General features: G+C 36.3%; 1 protein-coding gene across 1 annotated transcript; it reads left to right on the forward strand.

Moving 5' to 3' along the window:
* Positions 1 to 258: 258 nt before the first annotated feature.
* On the forward strand, positions 259 to 7,596 carry LOC133333865 (putative uncharacterized protein DDB_G0291608). Its single transcript, XM_061542175.1, has 3 exons — positions 259 to 348; positions 6,873 to 7,526; positions 7,564 to 7,596. The coding sequence occupies exons 1-3, from the start codon at positions 259 to 261 to the stop codon at positions 7,594 to 7,596; spliced, it is 777 nt and encodes a 258-aa protein (XP_061398159.1).
* Positions 7,597 to 12,264: the final 4,668 nt, after the last annotated feature.

The raw sequence follows: 12,264 nt of genomic DNA on the forward strand, positions 1-12,264 counted from the left end.
TCTTCTTAGTTGGGCTAAAACCAATTAAGATCCGTTGTTCTTATACGGCTATATGTGGTGTTTGGACTCGAAGAACTGCATTCATGTGGTATTGGACCATTGCCTGGGTCGCTGCTTCCTCGTGAATGTTGGTAATTCCTGCTCGATAAGCCTGTTGATCTAGGGATTCCCTATTATGCAGTTGGACCTCTGTCCTTAGATCGTGTAGGTCCCTCCCTATATGCCTGGATGGGGAAATCCTATCCATGAGGTGGAGACATGGATGATTCCAGCGATAACACTCAAGAAGGTGCTGCGTCGACAACATCCAGTTGTTTCGATGTGCGGGTACGACCATTGCCTACTCGTGTAAATGGTCCACAGGTGTCTTAACGGGGCATCCTATCGCAGTTCTCAGGGTGGCATTCGAACATTTGCGAACCACACAGGCGCTGCATAACTTACCACCGACCGACTTATTGCTTTGTCGGTGGTCAACAAGGTAAATTTATCAGCACCCCAAAAGTTGTCGGCACGCGACTTGAGGACCTTCTCATCTTATCACAAATGGCGGTGGCTTGCGCGGGCGACTTAAAAAGCTATCGAACGTTATTCCCAAAAATGTTGAGATAATTCATGGTTGGAATTAGTACACCATCGACCATGATGTTCAGATGAAAAACTGTACTAACCTTTAACCTTTCACAAATATCATCGATAATGGGACCCGACGCTATGATCGTATAATCATTCGCATACGAAACGATATTTTTTGCCACTCGGTGGGTGTGGAATTTCAGAAAGGTAGATGTTAAAAAATTTCGGATACATGACCCCACCTTGGGTAAATCCCTGTTTCTAAGGGGTTTTGACTTTTTGTGTCTGAATTCCACACGTGACTGGCGACCACACATATAATTGATTATCCAACTTTTCCAACTAGGCAGGAGGTTGGTCTTATCTATGTCCTCAAACAGCTTGGCGTGAATGACCGTATCGAAGGCTCTCGATAAGTCAAGAGCCACATAAATTGTTCTGTCTTACTGCCTGTTCTGGTTAAGTTCTTTGCTTACATGTGGCGAGTAATGCTGTAGTTTTGCTGTATATACTCCGGACTCCATGTTAATGTTGAGGAACCGGAAACCTACTTCTCATCAAAGGGAGGAGTAGTGACACAAGCGTCTTTGCTACTGGAGAGAGAAGGGAAATCGTCCTTTACTACTCACCTCTTCTGGGATCTTTGTCTAGTTTAAGTAGGCGGACCACACTGCCTATTTTCCTGGCTTCAGGAACAATGTGGATGGCTGACGACAGGATGAGTACAACAGTTAAGTACTCTACTCCAGGTTCATTGAGATTCCTTTCGGTCCCACCGCTATGGAAGGCTTAACATTTCGAAAAACATCAGCAACATCAACCTTCGTAATTTTTTGTTGTACCACCGCTGCTCGGAGGGCTCTAATACGACGAAGCAAACTCCTTTTCGCTTTGTCACTCTTGGGGTGATCTATGAACTGCCGTTTAAAAAAACTCGTCCACCTCTTCGCTTATGTACGCATACTAATCTGTTGACTTCAAGGGTGAGTTCTTTCACTCTTGGGTCTTCAAGTGTTCTACGATGACGCTCATTCGCAAGCAGCGTCGCCCCTGCTAGGAAGTTTGATCGCACTTCGGGTATACGGTGGGCGGCTGTAGCTGTGATGATGTCTCGGAAATTCCTCTCAGCTACACGAGAATCAGAGGGAAGTGCCGATTGGTAAAACCTTGCCCACCATGGTTCAGGGAAGTTCCGCGTTCAGAGATAATGAAATTGAGTAGTATATTTACGGAGACGCTGAGACCTGAACCAAGAGACTACGTGTAGCTGTCGATTTGCTCTGACAGCGCTGTACCTTTCTGATCATTACTTAGGACAGAATAGCAAAGCTCATGATGGGCATTGAAATCCCCTAGCACCAGACGGTTATTATACTAATGTCGGGTAAATAACGCGACTTTTGTGCAACTTTTCTTCTATGTTTTTTATGTTGTATTTACCTATTTTTGTGTAAATTCAAACTAATTTGAATTCGCCGACGTCGTCTTTGAGTTCCAAGGGTATCTGACATTTTCTCGGAACAGTCTTATTGAGAAATTTACTTTTCTGTGCGTCTTTTTCCAAGGGAACGACTTTTTGTGCATTTTTTAAAATTCTCATCGGTAAAACACGATTGATTAAAAATAAAAAAGTGTCATATGAAAAAATTTTGTTCAGTATATCCAGTGTTTACTGTAATCGTGTTCGACTATAGTAAGCATGGTTTTATCTCACTTTTACATATTAATGAGTATAAGTATAAGGAGTATAAATGGGTACTGAATTAATCGTTACTAAGCATTCTGCAAAAACATACGACATTGTAATCATTATACCTTTATAAATCTAATCGCGGGGTAGAAATTTTTTTAACTTACTACCCTAATCGTTTTCAACCTGTCACAGTAGTCCTGAACAGCCACGGAAATTCACCCATTCCATACATATATTGCATCTCACCAACGCTGTGGATGCGGTTCCGACTAACGGAACAGAACCAAGGTCCAGGATTTCTTTATATCCTGGAGCGGACCAGAAGTGTACGGAGCAGGCATCCCGGGATATAATGCCTCTCACATGTTAAAAAAACACGCACAAACATATAATGGTTGAGGTGGTAGTCCCCGGTCGAAAAATTCTTCCAAGTTAATATGATACATAGAAAAGTCCGCGGTTGGATTACACTGGATTTGTGGAAACTAAAAATTTTAGCATCGATATTTGGTGAACGGATAGGCCATGGTACAATTATACAAGGTAACTGCAAAACTACAACAAATACAATTCAACAACAACCACATAGAAAAATCGTTATTGGTTGATATGTCCAAATATGTAGACAAACCATGCGAAATATCAATTAAATTAAATTTATTTTCAAAATGAAATATTTTTGAATTTTCAGAATAAAATTGAAAAACATGAATGAAAATCTTACAAATTTATAATTCTATCGCTTTCAGATCTTTCCTACAATTGAGTCATTACCATATGTAGATGTAACTCATACCAAAAACGCTAAAAATATCGTTGAAAGTAGCAATTTTTCATTGAAAAGGGATTTGCTGTCTAAAATTATCCCATTAGGATTTTTTCTATACGTGACTTTTAAACGAATCCTTGTCCAGCGACAAAAATCTTAACAAGGCTAGTATACAAAATAATCTATTTCATATTTCATGCATTTTTATTTACGAGCGAAAATTTTTTTTACATGTCCACCCATGTTAAAATTATTTTCTTTCAAATTATAGCAAACATTTAGCGGATTTAAATTTCGTGTTGTTGTATTTTTTCTTGTAATTTACCAAATATGAAAAATGTTCATTCAACTGTCTTCTACGTCTTCTTCTGCCTCTTCATTGACGCTGGCAACAATTTCCTTTGGCATTTCCCGTATTTTACCTGGTTAATTACAATTGCAATTCTCGGTAATAATTTACATGTGCACTCCTCATTATTAACCAATTGCATATTGGCTGGCAGTCACTGGGCATGACAATGACACTGCCCAGTGAGCGAGAGAAGAAGAAGAAGAAAGACCATACATTAAATATGCAATAATTGCATTTTGGTCAAACTGTCACATGTACACAGGTTTCGGTTTGTTGAGTTGGTTTTGGCTTGGCTTGGCATGGGTTCATGCCACTCCATGGAGAGTTACAGACAACAGCCAACTTCAGAGTTCTCGATATGGTCTTTTCCCAATAAATATTATTCTGTGATTTGACATTTCCGCTTGAGTACGTTCGTACGGACGTTTGTATATTTGTGCATTCATTTGAGTGTCTTCCAGGCCATTGGCAAAATGCAAAGATATCTCCTAGAGGCAATGTGCCACATAGTCCCCAAAAGTGCATGCATACTCGTACATGTGTTATTTGGCCACAAAAGAACGGCCTTCTCCTTACAATGTGCATACCATTACCGATGGGGCGACAACCATTAATATGGACACATGTTCGGTACATGGCAATGTGTGGCCATAAATTTGTAGCTAGTAATGCATAATTTACTCATCGTTTTGGTTACAACAGAAGTAACCGAATACTAAGTGGAGACGTCTGTCTCCAGGCATCCGCACTACCTACCGCACCAATATGACTCTATTATTTGGGTATATGTTTAAATCGGGTATATGTGTTGGTCTTATGTATGCTTGTTCTTCATCGTCTTCTTCGATGTTCTTTCAGGGTGCAAAAGGAAGCTATGTCATAAATAATGGCAGGTATTTTCATACGAAGCCGAAGAAACATGAATGTGAACATAATTTAATGTCACCAATAACACAACAACATCAAAACGAAGAGGACACCCCGAACAATGGCTAATAAAGTTGTTGGAGACAAATGTCTTGTGACTTTTATGGGAATGGTGATGGGTGTTGACAAATCGTCACCGAAGGTAGTCCTTAGACAATAATTTTAAAAAAAGGTAGTTACTAGACAATTATTGTTAAAAAATCCACGCCTATGGTGAACTTTGAAAAATAATTTTTAAAGAATCCACACCTATGGTGAACTTTGAAAAATAATTTTTAAAGAATCCACACCTATGGTGAACTTTGAAAAATAATTTTTAAAGAATCCACACCTATGGTAATCCTTGAAAAATAATTTTTCAAAAATCCAAGCCTATGGTAAACCTTGAAAAACAATTTTTAAAAAATCCACGCCTATGGTAAACCTTGAAAAACAATTTTTAAAAAATCCACGCCTATGGTAAACTTTGAAAAATAATTTTTAAAAAATCCACGCCTATGGTAAACCTAGAAAAATAATTTTTAAAAAATCCACGCCTATGGTAAACTTTGAAAAATATTTTTTAAAAAATCCACGCCTATGGTAAACTTTGAAAAATATTTTTTAAAAAATCCACGCCTATGGTAAACTTTGAAAAATATTTTTTAAAAAATCCACGCCTATGGTAAACTTTGAAAAATATTTTTTAAAAAATCCACGCCTATGGTAAACTTTGAAAAATATTTTTTTAAAAATCCACGCCTATGGTAAACTTTGAAAAATATTTTTTAAAAAATCCACGCCTATGGTAAACTTTGAAAAATATTTTTTAAAAAATCCACGCCTATGGTAAACTTTAAAAAATATTTTTTAAAAAATCCACGCCTATGTTAACTTTGAAAAATATTTTTTAAAAAATCCACGCCTATGGTAAACTTTGAAAAATATTTTTTAAAAAATCCACGCCTATGTTAACTTTGAAAAATATTTTTTAAAAAATCCACGCCTATGGTAAACTCTGAAAAATATTTTTTAAAAAATCCACGCCTATGGTAAACTTTGAAAAATATTTTTTAAAAAATCCACGCCTATGGTAAACTTTGAAAAATATTTTTTAAAAAATCCACGCCTATGGTAAACTTTGAAAAATATTTTTTAAAAAATCCACGCCTATGGTAAACTTTGAAAAATATTTTTTAAAAAATCCACGCCTATGGTAAACCTTGAAAAATAATTTTTAAAAAATCCACGCCTTGATATGGACCTTGAAAAATAATTTTTAAAAAATCCACGCCTTGATATGGACCTTGAAAAATAATTTTTAAAAAATCCACGCCTTGATATGGACCTTGAAAAATAATTTTTAAAAAATCCACGCCTATGGTAAACCTTGAAAAATAATTTTTAAAAAATTCACGCCTATGGTAAACCTTGAAAAATAATTTTTAAAAAATCCACGCCTATGGTAAACCTTGAAAAATAATTTTTAAAAAATCCACGCCTATGGTAAACTTTGAAAAATAATTTTTAAAAAATCCACGCCTATGGTAAACCTTGAAAAATAATTTTTAAAAAATCCACGCCTATGGTAAACCTTGAAAAATAATTTTTAAAAAATCCACGCCTTGATATGGACCTTGAAAAATAATTTTTAAAAAATCCACGCCTTGATATGGACCTTGAAAAATAATTTTTAAAAAATCCACGCCTTGTGTTGATGGACCTTGAAAAATAATTTTTAAAAAATCCACGCCTTGATATGGACCTTGAAAAATAATTTTTAAAAAATCCACGCCTTGATATGGACCTTGAAAAATAATTTTTAAAAAATCCACGCCTTGATATGGACCTTGAAAAATAATTTTTAAAAAATCCACGCCCGATATGGTAAACCTTGAAAAATAATTTTTAAAAAATCCACGCCTATGGTAAACTTTGAAAAATAATTTTTAAAAAATCCACGCCTATGGTAAACTTTGAAAAATAATTTTTAAAAAATCCACGCCTATGGTAAACTTTGAAAAACATTTTTTTAAAAAATCCACGCCTATGGTAAACTTTCAAAAAAATTTTAAAAAATCCACGCCTATGGTAAACTTTGAAAAATAATTTTTAAAAAATCCACGCCTATGGTAAACTTTGAAAAATAATTTTTAAAAAAATCCACGACTTTGGTGGTGCTTGAAAATTGAAAAAATCCACTTTGTGTTCAAAAATACACTTCCTTCAGTAATAAAAAAAATGCTTGAAATAATTTTCAATTTGTCTTTTTATTTATTTTGAAATATTTTTCATTTTATTTTCAGACACAAAATGTATACGTCGAATTAAAAAAAAAACAACAACCTCCAAAGAGGAAGAAACCGTGAACTTGAAACAAAGTCAATATAACAACAACAATTTTTATAAAAACGTTATTTTTAAATTGTATCGAAAGAAAAACAAAAAAAAAATCCACCTAAATGTCCGACGAAGTGCCTTCGGGGAGATTATCTCAAATTTTTGATCCGCTTACAAATTTTCAACAACCGGGCAGCACCCAACAACATCAACATTACCATCAACAACAACAACAGCAGCAGCAACAACATCAGCTGCTGAGAAGTAGATCAAATTCCTCCTCACCATCTCCCTCAACATCGGGTCGGGCCACACCAGCATCATTGGGTGCTGCAAGTGCCGGTAGTGCTGGCAGTAGCGGTAGTTCTCATCATCATCAGCAGCAGGCATTTCAACAAAATTATCAGTACTTAACCCAAACTCATAACTACTTCGTTCGCTCTCAAGATGCTCAGGTCAGTGGTGTGGGACACAATTATTTGCACACCTTTCCCTCGGCTGCAAATCAAAGTCATTATTTCCAGCAACAGCATCAGCAACACTACCACACTCAATATGCCACACATCATCCGCAAGCGCATTTGATGTCTCCTTATATGCAGCAACACCACCAACAACAGCAGCAGCAACATTCGTTGCCACCACTTTATGCCACTTCACATTCCTTAAATTCTTCCCCCTTGCTTACCAAACGGGCCATCTCCTTTAGCGGCAACATGCCTTTAAGTCGTCAACAAATGGAATCGGGACTTGGCAGCCCGGCAAATGCTTTTCAACGTAGCCAAGCTACGGCCCAATCGACACCAAATAGTCCACGTTTAATGCCACGTCGGACCCAAAAACCACCACCAATACCGGCTAAACCACCCACCATTAGTAGCGGAACTGGAGTAGGAGGGGCAGCAACAGCCGCATCTGCATCACCAGTTCCCAGTGCCTCAAATCAAAATACATCAGTGAAAGATCAACAAAATCAGGTGAATCCTGCAGCATCATTGGATGGTGCCGATGCACCATGGCCACATTTTTCATCGTTAACAGAATATTTGGATGTTCATCAGGTCAATAATTATACACAGGGTGTACCAGAGGTAGGTTGTCATTGGAGTTATTGATTTTGGTGAACAGCATTATGTTAATTTTTATTTTCCTTATTTCAGATAAATTGGCAAGAACGCTGCCTGGAACTTCAATTGGAATTACATCGTTCAAAAAATCAAGCTGGCCGTATACGAGATATGTTAAGAGAAAAGGTAAGTACCGACACATGTATTTTTTATACATTTTGAATACTTAGTTTTGATTGTCTCCTAAATTCTTTTGCTCTGATAGTCTTTCGAAAATTATGGTCATATAAAACTTCTCAGCAGAATCCACATCAATAGCTCTGTATTTGAAAAATTATTAAAATGTACCGAATGTCCGAATCTGCACCTCTACCACCCTCTGCCACAAGGTGTATATTATATTGATTTTTCCGTTTACAACATTTCAAAATATTCTCCCGAGACCCCTGTTTATATTTTCTATATTTTACATTTACCTCGTTTAGAATACAAGTAAAAATTCTTAAAATCATGATAAAGCCTGTATTTTTTCCTAGAAATGTATTTTTTCATTATAAGAAACTATTTTCATACTTCTCTCCGCTTTTACACTATTTGCGCTCGTATTTTCATCTATCTCAAAAACAAATGTATTCCTCCCACCACCATTCATTATTCGGTTGTGTTTTGTTTTGGTACTGTCCTCTGTCTCACTCACTCGGCGATTGATAGTTTTGCAAGCGGTTGTTTGTCTACTGTTTCTCTTGTTTAAAACCTCGGTCTATACACTCATTCCATTGTAGTTAGTTTTATATTGCATTGATTCTGTATTTCAGACAGTGTTTCCGAACTCTGCATTGGTGTTACAAAATTCGCATATGTATTTTTCAAATTATTTCGATATATGAAAAATTGAGTCCAAGACAAAACAAAGAAGAAAATGCAGAAATCCGGACATTGGCAGCACTTTCCAAACATCATTCATCATATTTGGTATTGTGGGTTCTCACTGGAAAGAACAAGAATTTTCTACTACCACTTTTTAGGATAGCCACCATATAATGGTAACCCTAAATATTTGGTATTTGGAAACCTTTATGTCCGTTTTTTAACATAATCAGCTGTAATTTGGTATTTTTGGTTATCTCAGGGTAACACAGGGTAGTAACTCTTCCTACTAAATCTGACTAATATTGGCTCTCTTTAGTGTAGCTCCCATATAACTGTACCCCCAATATTCGGTATTTCAACCTAAATAGCTATAAATTGGTTTTAGGTTCTCATTGGCTAGGAAATGTTCCTAATTAAAAATATGAATATTGATTCACTGTTTAGGGCAGCCCCCATATAACAGTACCCTCCTATATTTGATATTTTGGGGAGCTTGGACACACTTTTCAATCTTATTAGCTGTAATTTGGTAATTTTGGTTCTCAGTGGGTAGAAAATCTTCCTTCCTTAATCAATATTGGTCCATTTTTGAGCATAGCTCCCATATAACGGTACCCCCAATATTCGTTATTGTGAAGACATTGACTACGTTTTTTAACAAATTCTTTATAATTCTAATGGGATGACAAATCTTCCTACCAAAAAATATCGATATCGCTTTACGTTTTGGTATAGGTCTCATATGATGGTACCGAACCATTTTCGATATTTTAAAGGCTTTAGCCACATTTTATATATCATGCGAACAGAGTCCAATGTCCAAGCAAATGTCCGATTTGATGCCTAATATGTACATATCGTAATATTTCTTTCAAACTTAATTCGAATTGGAAGATGAGTCCCACCGGTCCACTCCATCCCACACAAAATAATCAACATTTTACTGAAAGTTTTATAATATCATGCGGATCGGCTTTTTGATTTGATCTTTGCACGACCTAATACTTTTTGCCATGCCTGTATAATGTTGGAACATGGGACTTATCGGTCTACTCCTTCTAGTACCTCCCTCTCAAAGGGTGAAAATTCTGAAAACTTGTAAAATTCATATCGACGCCTCCGAACCATAGTATGCTAAGTTGACTTAGCATGTTTTAAAGTTCTTTACGTTTTTAGATACTACGGTCCTTAATTTATATTCTCAGACTTAGCATACTATGGTTCGGAGGCGTCGATATGAAGCGAACGAAATATCCAATTTCAACCAAAATTTACACATGGTAATATATATAGCTGATGAAGCTTGTATATGGGACCCTTTGGTTCAATCCTTATAATATCTTCCCATGAAGTGTTAACATTTTGAAAATTTATTAATTAAATATCAAAATAAGGGAATTTCAGAGTTGATCCAAACTTTGTTAATCGAAATATTAAGTTGGGGTAAAATAAAACCATTATTTTTTCGGTAGATGGCTGTACTGATTGATTTCTCGTAAAGTATCGATCAAACAATTTCCGATTTATGCTCGTTGGAAGGGTGACATTGCGCAGTAAAAAAACTTATTTTGCTGTTTTTTTTTTTGTGCATTCAGTTGCGAGTTACAGTGTGTTGAAAATGGAAGTGAACAAAGAGATTCCGGACATTTTACAGTTTTTCTTTGACAAAGGTGAAAATACAAGTCATGCGGCTAAAATTGTGAATGTTGTTTATGGTACCGCTACTGTAACAGCCAATTATTTTTGATGTTAAAGACGCACCTCGCACAGGTAGGCGGGTCGTTGAGAATGTCGATAAAATCGGTGAAATGATCGAAGTTGGGCGGCATGTTAGCAGTCGTAACATCGCCCAAGAGCTAAAAATCGACCATAAAACTGTTTTAAACCATTTACAATTGACCAGAAACTGCCAGAATTGGCCAACTGGAGATGTGTCGTGTTCCACGAAGACAACGCCAGGCCACACACATCTACAGTGACTCCCAAGAAACTTCGCGAGCTTGATAGGGAAGTTTTAATGCATCCGCCATACAGTCCGCACCACCAAGCGATTATCATATTTTTCTTGCATTGCAAAATTTTAATGATAACATGATATCTAGGAAGGATTGTGAAAATCGACTACTAGAGTTGTTTGCAAATAGAAAGCAGGATTTCTATGAGAGAGGCATTATGAAGTTAACTTTAAAATAGCAACAAATCATACAACAAAACGGTGATTATTTGGCTCAAATCGGACATTCCGAAGCTTGTTAAACTAAAATCCTATAGTTCATATAAAAACCAGTAAGGATAGTTCAAAAGTCGGACGGGGCCGACTATATGATACCCTTCACCACTATGGGTACATGCAAGACATGTTAATATCTACAATATCCTGTAGATATAGAAATTTCGCATACATCAGTCGGGACCTAATTCAGTACTCTGTGCAAAATTTTGTCTCAATCGGATAAATATTGGCAGTATGGAGCTTCATTTACAAAAAATGGGACGAAACTATATATAGCAGCTATATCTAAATCGGAACCGATTCCAACAAAATTTCACACACATCAGTCGGGACCTAATTCAGTACCCTGTGTAAAAAATCGGACCACTATTGGGAGTTTGGTGCACTATTTACATTAAATCGGACGAAACTATAAATCGGAGATATATCTAAATCTGAACCTAATTCAACAAAACTTGGCATATAACTATCTAGACATAATTCAATACCCTGTGCAAAATTTTGTCTCAATCGGATCACTATTGGGAGTTTGGTGCTTCAATAAGTTAAAATCGGACGAAAATATGTATGGGAGCTATATCTCAATCTGAACCAAATTCAATAGGGTTCGTCCTTGGGCCTATTAAGTGACCTGTGCCAAATTTCATCCAAATCGGATCATAAATGAGACCTGTACTTTGTGAACAAAAATACATGGATGGACGGACATACATAAATCGACTCAGAAAGTGATTCTTTGCATATTCTCAAAAGGAACCATGGGTCTATTTCGATTTTTTCCCTGCTACAAATGTGGTGAAGGGTATAAAAAGGGGGTTATATGTGGACTACCCCTAAAAGGTGGCGAATATTAACAATTTTTGGGAGGGAGGTTTGTTACCATATACGACTACAAAAAACCAAATTATAAACCAGTAAGGAAAGTAGTAAAGTAGTAAAGCCGACTATATGATACCCTTCACCACTTTGGGTATATTCAACCGATGAATCCTAACAGACGTCGCATTTTGAAAGGACCAGTAAAATGAAATTGGATACATAAATATTTCATTCTGCAACCGATACTAAATTTTTCATTTGGTCAGGTATAGAAGCTATATCTAAATCTGAACCGATTTTCACGAAACGTAACACACATCGTTCTAGTGTATATTCAGCACGCTTTGCCAAATTTCGAGCAAATCGAAAGATGTATAAAGCCTTTGGTGCACCATTTACCTTAAATCGGACGAAACTATATATGGGAGCTGTATTTAAATCTGAACCGATTTTCACGAAACTTAGCACACATCATTCCGGACCTAATTCAGTACTCTATGCCAAATTTCGTGCACATCGAAAGATGTATAAGGCCTTTGGTGCACCATTTACCTTAAATCGGACGAAAATATATATGGGAGTATATGTAAATCTGAGCCGATTTTCAGGAAACTTAACACACATCATTCTATACTTCAT

The sequence above is a fragment of the Musca vetustissima genome, unplaced genomic scaffold (assembly GCF_032173495.1).
Source record: "Musca vetustissima isolate MV318-11 ecotype Yass unplaced genomic scaffold, APGP_CSIRO_Mvet_v1 utg161780, whole genome shotgun sequence".
NCBI lineage: Eukaryota > Metazoa > Arthropoda > Insecta > Diptera > Muscidae > Musca > Musca vetustissima.

Coding starts and splice junctions, on each gene's coding strand:
- LOC133333865 (XM_061542175.1), top strand. CDS start 259: ATGGATGATTCCAGCGATAACACTCAAGAAGGTGCTGCGTCGACAACA. Junction 349..6,872: donor TACGACCATTGCCTACTCGT/GTAAATGGTCCA, acceptor CAACAACAACAG/CAGCAGCAACAACATCAGCT. Junction 7,527..7,563: donor CCATTAGTAGCGGAACTGGA/GTAGGAGGGGCA, acceptor CTGCATCACCAG/TTCCCAGTGCCTCAAATCAA.